At 45.5% G+C, this 12882-nt stretch overlaps 1 protein-coding gene across 1 annotated transcript; it reads left to right on the top strand.

Annotated features, from left to right (window-relative positions):
- Positions 1-3: 3 nt before the first annotated feature.
- SLC19A2 (solute carrier family 19 (thiamine transporter), member 2) lies at positions 4-9654 on the top strand (the record flags this gene model as incomplete). The annotated part of the gene is made up of 5 exons (XM_009081839.1): positions 4-660; positions 3749-3971; positions 8085-8277; positions 9163-9304; positions 9529-9654. Coding segments are annotated over 5 exons (1341 nt in total), but the record flags the coding sequence as incomplete, so codon positions are not given.
- Between the last annotated feature and the right edge of the window lie 3228 nt (positions 9655-12882).

Genomic DNA, 12882 nt, shown 5'->3' with positions numbered 1-12882 from the left:
CCCGCCTCGCGGTACGGGGTGCCGGGGGTCACCGCCGTCTCTTCCCTCGCGCAGGTGTTCAACGAGATTTACCCGGTGTGGACTTACTCCTACCTGGTGCTGCTGTTTCCGGTGTTTCTGGCCACGGATTACCTGCGGTACAAGCCCGTGGTCCTGCTGCAGGGCCTGAGCCTCATCGTCACCTGGTTCATGCTGCTGTATGCCCAAGGACTGCGGGCTGTGCAGTTCCTCGAGTTCTTCTACGGGATGGGGACTGCCACCGACATCGCCTATTACTCCTACATCTACAGCGTCGTCGATATCAATCTGTACCAGAAGGTCACCAGCTACTGCCGGAGTGCCACCCTGGTGGGCTACACGGTGGGCTCGGTGTCCGGGCAGGTCCTCGTGTCGGTGGCGGGATGGTCCCTCTACAACTTGAATGTCATCTCCTTAACCAGCATATCCATTGCCTTTGGCATGGCCTGGTTCCTGCCCATGCCACAAAAAAGCCTGTTCTTTCACCACATCTCGAGTCAGCAGCTCAGCTGTGAAATGAAGGTCATAGACTGTAAAAATGGATCGGCCGTGCAAGATCATCCCGATGTGCAGAGGGCACCTGGCTGGGAGGATGAGACAAAAATTCCCTTAAATGGGGAAGGTCATTCAGCAGAGAAAGAGGTGAGTCGTGCCCTGTGTTTACATAAACAGAAGATGTCATACAGATGTGCTTGTCGCACACGCAAATGTGCATACATGTACACAGCAGTGGAGATGTAGTATCTAACAGCAAAAAAGTATCCCTTTGCTTATCCCACTTCCTTATTTATGACACAGGAAAATTCGTTACTGCCATCCTTTTGCTCTTTGAGCATGGTAGGCTGCTCCTTAGTTTTTCAGAAAACGCTCTCCATGTCTCACAAGGTTGTAATTAAAATGCTCTGGGCATCAAATTGCCGTTCAGTGTTACAAAGCAAGAAGGGAAATCTTTCGAGCACTAAAAATTGATTATATGTCTGAATTCTGTGTGTGCTTCTGGATGCACCCAGTGACTTGCAGAAAAGAGGCAATTCTTCCTGCACTTGCACAACGGTTGAAGGCATAAATACCAAAATGCAAGTTGTGCGGTAATAAGCTGTGTCATATTGCGTTTTATCTTATGAACCTGGAGGGAAACTGCAGTAGTTCTTGAGAGCACTTGGAAGCAGACATTGATTAGTCATAGATGGACAGAATACAGATAAATTGCAGGAAACACCTCTGCAGAGTAGCAGCTTAATGCAGCCCATGAGAGCACTAAGGTAATGCCCTGACTTGTGGCTTTTGTGGGCTGCATAACCTCTAGTAAAGTCCCTTGTATGGAAACAAGGGTGCAGGCACCCTTGTTTGGTGGTGGGATATGTTGGGTGCCACAAGGTGATGAGGGAGCAGCCTCCAGTTTTGAGGCCAAATGTCTGTATGTGTGTGTGTGTGTGTAGTTACCTGCTGGGCAGGTCTCTGCCACACTGCTCCAGGCAACACACGTGTGGAGAACCTGTAGGGAGATTATGGGCAGGGAGATCCGAGGCTCTCGGGAGAGGTCAGCCTTGCTTGCTCTGAGAACAAGCCAGAAGGTAAGTGTGGCTGTTGGATTAGTCAGCAATGGGTATTTTGCTTAGCAAGTAAGCCACAGTTAGCTGTTTTGGGGGAGGCAGCATCCAGGGCTGCTTTCAGCTTCTTCCAGCTACAGCTGGGAATTAAAGGCATTAACATTCCAGGGACTTAATCCTGCCCCATCCAGCACGATCTCATGTGAGCAAAAGTATTTTTACCCATGTTATGCTTGTATGCTGAAGGGTATTTGTTAAGACAAATTCTGTGCCAATAATGACTAACATATCACTTACCCATCCCTTTTGTTTATCTTACTCTCATCCTGTGAGAGCACATGTGGTTCAAAACTAATGATGAAAAGTTTAAAAAAAGGAGCAAGTGTACCTGTGTGACTCCCCAGAGTTCAGTTATTCCAGGTGCTAAAAGCTGAGAAGCACTGGTGTGTGATGGTAGTCCTTCCTGAGGTAACAGCAACCTCATTTCACAAACATGAATGGCTGCACGTGAACTGCACTGAAGAAGCACTGCCAGGTGGTGGAAGGGCAGATGGGCCTTCCTGGCTTATGAGGTACATGTTTGGGCTGAATGTGCCAAATCAGTTTTTGCAGTGTATGTGACAGTTCCCTTCCCTTGTTTTCCTGTGCCTAAACTTGAGCTTCATGTGAAACCTTCAGCGTGGGATTTATGTTGCTAAAGTCGCATTGCCACAAGCTCTGGCCTCTTCCCAAGTTGTTCTGTTGGGTTTGAAGGAATGGCATCCACACACAGAGGAAGAGTTTTGCCATTGGCAAAGCACCAATGGGACTGTGTTGTGTTTAATAAAGATGCTTAGAAATCGGTGACACTTTAAGAGGTGGAAGAAAGGGCGTTCAGGACAGAGTTCAGGCTGTGGTCTTTGGTGGGTTTAGTAGAAACACTTTAAAATGAGTTTTATTGCTCATGGAGAGCAGCCTTTCCCAGGCACACCACTGCATGATTCCCCCAGGGAAAGGGCATAACGCCAAGAGCCTAAAGTTGCTGCTGCTGTCTGGAAACCACTCTGAAACTGGACGTGTGACAGCACAATGTGCAATAGCTCAGTCCTGTGACAGTGCTGTGTGTTTCCCTGCAGGGAATCCAAGTTCACAGGGGCCAGAGATGCTGGGTAGGCCTTGGGGCTCTGCCCAGGCTCTCATGAAGTAACTGTTCCTCTGACTTACACAAGAAGGGTCTTGCCTGTCTACACAGATTCTGGACATGTGTGCATGCAGCAGACATAATCAAGAACTCTGTCTGCAAAGTGAAGACACGCTCATTTCCTCTGCTGCTGTTGACATAAAGTGGTAAAGAACAGGACTGTAACAGCCTGTGTATAAGAAGCAATTTTCAATTGTTGTCATCCCCTGTTGCTAGAATTGATGTATTTTCAATTACTATTTTTGAGGATCTGCCCCTTTTTGTGCTCTTTCTAGAAAGACTTGGAGTGGAAAGCTTCATTTTTTTATCTCATGCCATTTATCAGGGCACTTGTATATATACAGGAGCTGCATTTTTGTGCTAGCAGTGTCTGGTGGAACTAGCTTCTGTTTCTCTGCAGATCCTCAGGTGATACCTTTCACCTTCTTGAAGCCTTGGCAAGCTTTAACAGGTGTAGAGTGTGTTGTAATGAGGTTGCTTCTTTGAGTATTTATAAGCCCTGAATGCCAGTACTAAAGAAAGTCAACTCCTCTGGTTCCTTTCGTGTTCTCTGTGATACCAAATTTGGTTGAATTTGGCTCAGGACTTAAAAGTGTCAGTGATGCTGTCTGCCTTTGTGATTTAAATGTCTGGCTTCTGATCCCATCGGTATTCTGTCCTGTTCTCCTGTGTCTCTCTGCAGTACCCTTCAGTTGCTCACATAATATCTAGCATATCCCGCTGCCTGCTTGGGAGAGCCAGGGCTGGAGGGGTGCTTGGGACTGAACCCTTCCTCTGCGTGTAAGGGGACAGCCCTGGTTAGGGCAGAAACCAGGTGCTGAGACTGTGGGATGGGGAAGGTTTTTATTCATTACTCTGTGGAAGTTTGTGTCCAAGTATGGTCTGGTCTTGTCACTCACCAGTGATCACACCACTTGAAATGGCAATTCTGTGGAGCAGTGTGAAGTATTTCTAAACAAAGACTAACATTTCTCTCGCCTTCCTTTTCCAGTCTATGCAGGAGCAGAAAATAGACATCGTAAAGGTGCTCAAAGATCTCTGGCAGGACTTCCTGCAGTGCTACTCCTCCCGGACCATGCTCTGCTGGTCTGTGTGGTGGGCACTGTCCACCTGTGGCTACTTTCAGGTCATCAACTATGCTCAAGGCCTGTGGGAGATGGTGCTGCCTTCTCATAGCACTGAGATCTACAACGGTGCTGTGGAGGCAGCCTCAACGCTGCTAGGTAAGCTTCTGGCATAGTTCCTGCTCTGCTCTGGGCAGTATCTTGTTTCCCTCCCTTGTTTACCAGAGCACGGTTTGGAAGTGTCTTGTGTTCCCCCAAGCATGCAGGAGAGGTAAACCCTGGCATTTGGGGTGAGTCTTCCCCAATGTGATCAGCGTTGAGTTAGTTGCTGCACACAGCCCTGATTCTTGTAATCCAGTACGTAGGTGTTCCAAGGAGCCTCCCAAGTCAATCTCTCTGAAATATCTGGCAGAAGGTTTCAGGCATGTGGCTGACTCTGTGTTCTTGGCTGTCGCTATGGCAGTGGGGTTATGCTTGTTTTAACCTCTCAGGGTGTCGTGGTTTAACCCCAGCAGTAGCCAAGAACCACGCAGCCTCTCACTCACTCCCCCGCCAACAGGATGGGGGAGCGAATCAGAAGGGTAAAAGCTACAAAAACTCGTGGGTTGAGATAAAGACAGTTTAATAGAGAAAGCAAAAGCTGCACACACAAGCAAAGCAAAACAAGGAATTAATTCACTGCTTCCCATGGGCAGGAGGTGTTCAGCCATCTCCAGGAGAGCAGGGCCCATCATGCGTAACGGTTCCTTGGGAAGACAAGCCCCATCACTCCAGATGTCCCCCCTTCCTCCTTCTTCCTCCCGCTTTATATACTGAGCATGATGTCATATGGTGTGGAATATCCCTTTGGTCAGTTTGGGTCACCTGTCCCAGCTGTGTCTCCTCCCAATCTCCCATGCACCCCCAACTTCCTTGCCAGCGTGGCAGTACAGAAAGCAGCAAAGGCCTTGGCTCTGTGTGAGCTCTGCTCAGCAATAACAAAAACATCTCTGCATTATCAACTCTGTGCCCTGCACAAAACCCAAACATAGCCTCATACTAGCCTCTGTGAAGAAAGTTAACTCTACTTCAGCTCAAACCAGCACACAGGGTCAGACTCCGGGTGCTGTGGTTTTCTTCTGGCAGCATAGGGAACATACAACACTGTGTGTACACACGCAGCATGCACTGAGCCACCTTTAGTCACTTTGGCACTGTTAAGCAGAAAAGCTTTAAGATGAAAGAAGGTGGTTGACTTGAAAGGGACGGGTAGGTCAGTCAACACACATGTTTGTTTATTGAGTTGTTCAATACTGTTTCATTACCAAAACTAGGACAATACCTTTTTAATATAGCTAACATAACCTCACAGAGGCTTTCTGGATGTTGCTGCAGTATGTTTCTTTTCTTTGATGGAGTCATCTTTCCATCATCTGCTGTGGACATCACTTACTTGAGGGCAAAAGAAACAAAGGTACACAAACAAGGGAGGTTTAGTACTTTCCTGGGTGTGCTCAGCCCACTCTTGTAGTTCAGTAGGAGCTATGGCTGGTTTGTAGTTCTAAAAGCTGGTCTACAACCCATTGTTAGCTGTGTTTGAAACTGTTGGCCACTTGATTTTGAAGGCTTTGGCTATTCAATAGTCCTTGGTGTGCTAAACCTGCACTTAAATAGTGTGCAGTCATACACTGTTCCTCCTCTCTAGCATGGTGCTGCAGCTCTGATTTCTTGTTTGAATTGGCTTCCTCTACCATCTTGCCTTGGTGCCAGGAAGGAGAAGAATCAGTATCAAGGGAAAGGAGACCCATAATGTGGCCAAATGTCAGCAGATGTAAAGAGAAAAAAAAAGAGAAAAAAAATAAGGAGAAGTATTCTTCGAACCTTATTGTGAACATCTTTGATAACAAAGTTCTTTTTTTTTAAAGGCCTGTGAACAATGGATCTATTGGAAGAAAAGGTGGTTGGCATTACACTCTTGTAAAACTGAAGTTTTTAGTTTCCTATTTTTATTTTTTTCCCTCTAGTATCATTTTTATAAATGGTTGCATCGTTTTGGGTAATGTTTTCTGAAAGCACATTAGCCTCCATCCCTGAACTCGCAGGAGACAGAACCAAAAAATCCTCTGGTTGACACAGGTTAATTACTCAAAACAAGTAAAATTTAATGAAGTCATAATCACAAACTAAAAGCTTGAAGTGTATAACAGGACTGGAAGGGACCTGTTAAGGATGAACATGCAGTGACCTGACTCAAGGCACTAGTGCAAATGCTCTAACTTCTGATTTCCAGTCTGAATTTATTAATGAGCAGTTTATCTCTGATGTCATGCCAAGGTTGCATTTTAGCACAAAATCTTTGCCCTGGGCCACAAAAGCCAAGTTTTTCTAGTTGTTCTTTGGTAAGGTTAAGCTCTTTGTTCTGTTCATCATCTCGTTAGCCCCCCTTTGCAAAAGACCTGGTCTGAGTTACATTCTCTTTGAAGGTGGATGACTGGAGCTGCACTTGGCTTTATTCAGTGAGACCTCAGATTCGTACAACATACTGTTCACTCCTCTCCCTTTACCAGAAATACCTCTCCTGGTGCATCCCAGATCTGATTTGCCATTTACATGGCTCTTAGTCATGCTGTGTTCAGTTATGAGCAATGTTTGGCAACCTTTGTGTCAGATGTTGTTGCCATCCCTGTCTATGCTGCCCTGCAGAAGGGTTTAAGTTGAGCATAGTGACTCATGTAGCTGTTGACTTCCTGTCCTGGGCAAGAGAAATAGTATTCCTTCTAGGGAGGTCAGCTGACTGTTAAGATGCATCTCTGCACCTTCTTGGGAATGTGGCAGTCCTTTATCAGGTTGGGTTGTGAAACCACTGGATCAGCTGTAGGTGTCTCATTGCAGGACACAGATTGAATATCTTAATTAGGTGTCAAGATGATACAACCTTGAGACATAGGGAGAGTACAACTTCATGAGTTCCCAGTGAGTCATGTCTGTTCCCAAATTTCAGAATTGCTGAGACAGTAGGAATAAGGCCCTAGGACTGAGCTTCTTCTTGCATCTCAGGGTGTTGCTACTGGGGGAGATGGACTCTCAAAGAACAGAATGTCAGTCATGTAGTGTCACAGCAGGTACTGGAAGGAAGAGCTTAGTGGGGAGAAATAAATTCCTTTCCCTTGGCATAACTACCTTCTTCACTAGTCTGAAAGATTGATGTGAGGTCTGACAGGGTCGCAGGCTTGTGCATACTGATGGTACATAAGGAGTCTTGATGTGCTTGAAGGTTTTCTAAGATAGCAAGCCAGCTAAGGGCTGCAAAGAGCTTACGTGCTGTGCTGTAAGACTTCTGTACAGTGGTATAATGCTGAATACATTCCTGTTTTTCAGAGATGCCCAGTAAACCTCCCTTTGTCAGCATGCTGTTTGTCTAGTTTGCTGTGTACAGCAGCGCTGTTATGCTGTTGGTTGCTATTTGACTTGTTTGCAGAAGGAGGCTGACTTGAAATGGGAATTTTCTATTCATGTAATATGTATTTAGGCTTCTCCAGTGGCTGTAACTGTGGTAGTGCATGAAACATACCTTGTTTGCCCATTGAAGTGCATGAAATATCACACACTTTCCATCTTGTGACCTGTCTTCTCTCCCCATTCCCCACTTTGCAAAATCCAGCCAGAGTTACAAACTGTTCTGGTTGTAAAGGATTGTTCTTGCACAGTCAATAGTGCATGATTGTACCGTCTGATTAGGCTGCATCCTAGGAGACAGAGATTTGGACTCTTCTTCTTACCTACTCTTGCAGCCTAATGTGAAGATGGCAGTAGACGTGGATTTTTCTGCCTCCTGAGAGAGAGCCGTAACAACTGTGTGTCAAAGTCGGTAGTGTCTTACTCCTCTAAAGCACTACAAATTAATTAGCTGAGTGTTTTTGAGAACCAGGGTTTGCATTTCTCAACAGAAATTGCCCACCTGGCAAAACTGCTGCAGTCAAGTGCAGAGGACTGAGTGGCCGTGGTCTGAGCCCTGGGGCTGTTGTGCCTCTGGAGCCAGCGAGTAGACTTCAGAGGCAGTCAGTGTTGACCTATGTGTGGTTTTTTTATCCCTGTTTCTGTAAAAGTGAATGGGAGTTTCAAATAGGGGTCCAGGTGAGGGAGGGATCAGGAAGGGGAGCCACTAAGGTGTACACATTCACGTCCTCCACTTCAGTCGTGTTTGGCTATTAGGGGCTGTACAGCTCCTATTACACAGTCTCCAACTTACTCCAATTCCTACTACTAATGGTTATGCTTTCCTTCCCCTCACAGGAGCTGTTGCAGTTGTTGTTGTGGGTCACGTAAAAACATCCTGGGCAATATGGGGTGAAGTGGCACTTGCCCTGTTCTCCTTTCTTATTGCTGCTGCTGTATATGTCATGGACACTGTTCATAACATCTGGGTGTGCTATGCATCCTATGTTGTCTTCAGAATTATCTACATGATGCTAATCACTATAGCAACGTGAGTATCTTTTTTATATAAACTACTCTCGAGGTTGCAGCTGGTGTGAAAGCAGTGTATTTTCTGTGTGACCAGAGTTTGTTGCAAGGATTTGTGTTGTGATTCTGGCTGGAAACTGAGGCATGGAGAGATATTTGGCTGTCAGTCTGCCCAAACTTAAAAGTCATATGACACCAAAGTGAGTACTTTGAAATATTAGATAGTGCTGTTTGCCAGGGCGATGTTTTTCACACACATGGCTGGAGAGAAGTGTTAACAGATGAGGAGAGTACAATGTTTTGCCTGTGTTGAAGCATCAACTTTCCCTAATGTGTAGTGAGGAAAACTACTTCAATGTTATTTGTCTCTCTGGGGAGGAAAGCATAACTGTTGTGTGGAGATTATGTGCCCTACATGTGCATCATAACTACAAGACAGCTCAGCAAGAGGGGTGATGCTGAAACTGGCAACTGCAAAAGGAGTTCTGTTTAGAAGGATGCAGGAGGTTATGGACCACACTGCAGTGGACTTTGAGACTGCTAACAGTTCTCCGGGATCAGAGCACATTGTGTCTTCTCTGTGTGACAAGACCCTTTGTATCAGACAGGAGGGCTGCTTCATTAGCACTGAAACTGACAGAGTTCTCAAAGTGGTGTTTGGGGGGGTTTTTTTGTTCTTTTTTAAAAGCTTTGTGCGTGTGTGGTTCTCTTCTAGCTTCTAGTCTGTCGTGATCCTATTTAGAAAAGAACACTATCAGTGCAAGGTAATTTAGCTGAGGAAAATACTGGACCAGTCTATCTAACTCCTCAGGTTGCATAGTCTTTTTGTCCAGAAATGTTCCTTCTATTCTTGCATTTCCTTGCTATTTCCATGTCCTTATGTTTCTGGTCATCCCATTCTTTGCAGGTTCCAGATCGCTACAAATCTCAGTGTGGAGCGGTACGCCCTGGTGTTTGGGGTCAATACTTTCATTGCCTTAGCACTTCAGACTCTGCTCACTTTGATTGTTGTGGATGCCAGTGGGCTTGGCTTGGACATCTTCACTCAGGTATGATAGATGCTCTTAACCTTTGTTGAAAGGAGGGAGGGAGAAAGGTGAAGCAAGCTGTCAAGTTTCTCATCTACATACATACCTGTTTCTGGATCAAGGGTTTGACAGAGAAATAGTCACTGATTCCTGATATTTTAGAAGAGGAAGGGAGCTCATGTATTAACTTCCTTATGAATTTGGTAACTGCTTGGTTTAACCATTTCTTTTTCTTTTCACTGCAGTTCATGATTTACGCCTCTTACTTTGCGGTCATCTCACTGGTGTTCTTGGTCAGTGGCATATGCAATATTGTGAGAGTTTACAGAAGACGAGAGCGGACACAGGGCAGATCTCCTGAAAGGCAGTAGTGCACAAAGACTCTTGGTGACTATATATGAAGATACAGATCTGTTTTTAATCTCTGCCTTTTCTTCCCAAGGCAGTCACCTTAACGGTATTTGATCCATATTTATACTATATTAGTAGCACATTTTAGAAGGTAAATGTATTAGCTCTTACGTAAGTAAGAACAAATATCTTCTTTCTAAAATGCCTTTTGTTCTTCTGTTGCATATATGGGATGTGCAGCAAGGAACAGTAAGTTTTCTCAAAGAATGAGAACCTTGGGAGGGTTTAGTCAAAGGCTGTCTGTCTGCAGGCAGCTCTGTGATTGTCTAGTCAGCTGCTGCTCTGTCACTGAGGTGCTGCTGCAGGGCAGAAGTGAGGGCACACTAATAGATCTCTCTGTGGAGAGCCCCAGGCCTGGGACAGGAGGTGGCCTTAGGGTTGTGCTCTGCAGTGTGGCTCTCGCTGTGACTGCCCTATGATGCTGGATGCTCCTTTCTGAGGACTAGTACACTTATATTTCTGCATATGCACATGCTTCCTTGAAGAGTTTGTACAGTTGCTCCTGTTCCCATCTGTCACCCTTGCTGCTAGAGTTGTACCTTAGCTGATCATGGTGCTTCCCCAAAAACCTTGCTGTGTCCTGGGGCAATTTGTGACACTGGTGGATTGACTACCAGCAGCACTACTTGTGCCACGAAGGCCAGTACCCAAAGGACTGTAAAGCTGCAGGGGAAGTTAGAGGGAGTTTAAGTAGACAAAACGCTAATCCAAGAGACCCTTGGACAACTTTGCCTTTGTCCTTTAGGGCTGCAGGTTCCTGTGATTACAGTAGTCACTGCTTCACAACCCCGGGGGCTGGACTGTTTCAGTGGGATGGTGGATGTGAGTATAGCACTGAGAAGTGCCTTGCAGGATTTGAAGCTATTCTTTGTGTCCTTGGAGAATTGTGTTATTCTGGTGACTAAACAGACACCTTCAGTTATGGTAGTTATTGTAATGACTGCCTGAGGCTTTGAAAAATGCTGATTTCTGTTCTGTCAGGTTTTTTTCCGCCTTATTTTAAAATGCCTTTATGCTTCTGGTGGATCGTTGTCCACTAGTTCTACCTCTTCTTTCCACATAAGCAGAACAATGAATGTTTGGAGTAGGCAGTTCTTTTGTCCAGATTAAGCAATTTGGGACTTGCCTCATATCTGTTTTTTTAAAAAATAATTTATTTTTTTCCAAATTGCTTCAACACTGGGAAGGAGTTGCACAGAATTGTCCTGGAATTGGGCACATGGATACTCAGGCACCATGACCAGCACAGCAACAGATATCTGTAGTATACTCTGCAAATGGCCTATGGACTGTCCCTGTTGCTGTGCAGGTTGTGGGGAGTTTTAAGTGTACAGGAGAGCTGGCAAGGGAGGAGATGCAATGCAGTGTGCTTCCCTTCATGCCTTCTCTCTCTATGTGTCAGTTAGAGCTTCTTTCTTCTTTCTGCTCAAGAAGTGGCTTTGATTCATCACTTGCTTTTAGTGCCATGGAGACTTCACAGCATAGGGGTTGGGAAGCTGTTTTCCCCCTGGCTGGGACATTTCTCGTCACTTTCTGTGAGCCTCAGCCTTCGCTACACAAGGTGAATGATGAATGTGTTTGGAATGTGCAACTGGGGTCTGGGAAGCCCTTCCAGGTTGGCTGCTCAGGGGAACCCACTCCCCAAAGCCTCTCTGTGTTTGCAGGCTGCCTCCTAAAACAGGCCCCTAAAGAGGAGCTTAGCTGCACTGGCATTTACACATGTAAACTTACCTGCCTTATCCTGAAATGGAAACTTGAAGCCACCCATGTATATATTCCTTTCTCTACTGTTTTTGTTTTAAAAAAATAAATCTGAAGCCATGAAATGCTAGCTGATGAGCTGTCCTGGGACAGGGATAGTCTGTCTGTCCTTTGAGTTTCTTGGTCTGATGTCAATTGCAGCAAAGCAGGAGGAGTGGGTGTACAGCACAAGTGACCAAAAGGAGCAGCTTCATTTTGATCATGTTTTGCATACAGAGAACAAATCTTCAATGGGGAACAGCCCAGTTATTTTAAAAGCAAGTCAAAAATTAACCAACGAATGACAACAATAACAATGATTTTTCTACCAAAGTAATGAAACTGGCAACTGCAATAGAGAGGCATGCTACGCTCTGTACTTCTTCACAGGCCTGCTAATGTATGGAAGCCACACCTGGATGTTGTTCAGGTTCCTAGCTGTGCTGTTGCTGTGGTGATGAGGTGACTATGGAGCCTGACTGGAGCTGTATGCAGGTTTAATGATGCCTATGAAATTCTGTAACCTTGTTGACATTGTTGGTTTCTAACTGAACAGCTATTTTTGTTAAATAAAAGTACTCTGAGACACTGTGTGTGGCCAGTGGTTTTTTTTTTCTATTTTGACATTTTGCTCATCCACAGCACTGCTGCTGCAGGTTGTTCTGAACATCTTTGTAACAAAGAGGAAAACAATATATGACAAAACATGCAAAAAGAAGCAAGTCTTCAAGAAGCTGATTGTTGCTGGCTGGCTTGTGTAGGGTTGTAGAACACTGTGGAAGTGTCATGTACTGAGGATTCTTAATTGCTGAGCAGCTCAGAAACACCACTCCAGTTCCAGTGCAGACTGGTCTGCTGAGAGGAGATCATCACTCACTGATGCAGGGTAACCCTGGTCGGGATGCATCAATCTCACCGAAAGTGACAGTAGGGGAAAGCAGGTGTAGGTTTGCCAGGTTAGAGGACCTTTCTATTTACATTGACCTAATTACAACACTGAGGCCTTAGGAAGAAATGCTGGAAGCTCCCTATCCTGGCATACTCACACTTGACTGCTTTGGAAAGCTCTCCCTGTCTTGTGCTCCTAGAAGAGACAGCTTGTACCTACCTCCTAGTACAGCTGGGCTGGAGGGAAAAGTGATCTCTGAGTATCTGCTGCCAGTTTGATGTAGATTGGTGTGGGTAGTAGCCCAACAAGCCCTCTGCACCACAACAAAAACAGGAGAAATGAGGTGTTCTGGGAAGGAAAGGGGGAGGGGAGGCTTTCTTGCATGTGTTTCCTTGAGAGATTTATTGCTGAGGCAGGAAGGATAGGACTATTGGCATGTCAGGCGTGCTCTGAATTTCATCCATCTGCCTTCCCTAGGTGAATGCAGGAGTTGGTTGTGCAGGGATGCTTCTTGACAGCGTGGAGGGTTAAAAATCTCTGCTTGCATGTATCAGGAAAG

Source organism: Acanthisitta chloris, unplaced genomic scaffold (genome assembly GCF_000695815.1).
Source record: "Acanthisitta chloris isolate BGI_N310 unplaced genomic scaffold, ASM69581v1 scaffold45439, whole genome shotgun sequence".
Classification (NCBI taxonomy): Eukaryota; Metazoa; Chordata; class Aves; order Passeriformes; family Acanthisittidae; genus Acanthisitta; species Acanthisitta chloris.
Note: the sequence above shows the minus strand (reverse complement) of the source record. Positions and strands in the feature narration are given on the sequence as shown.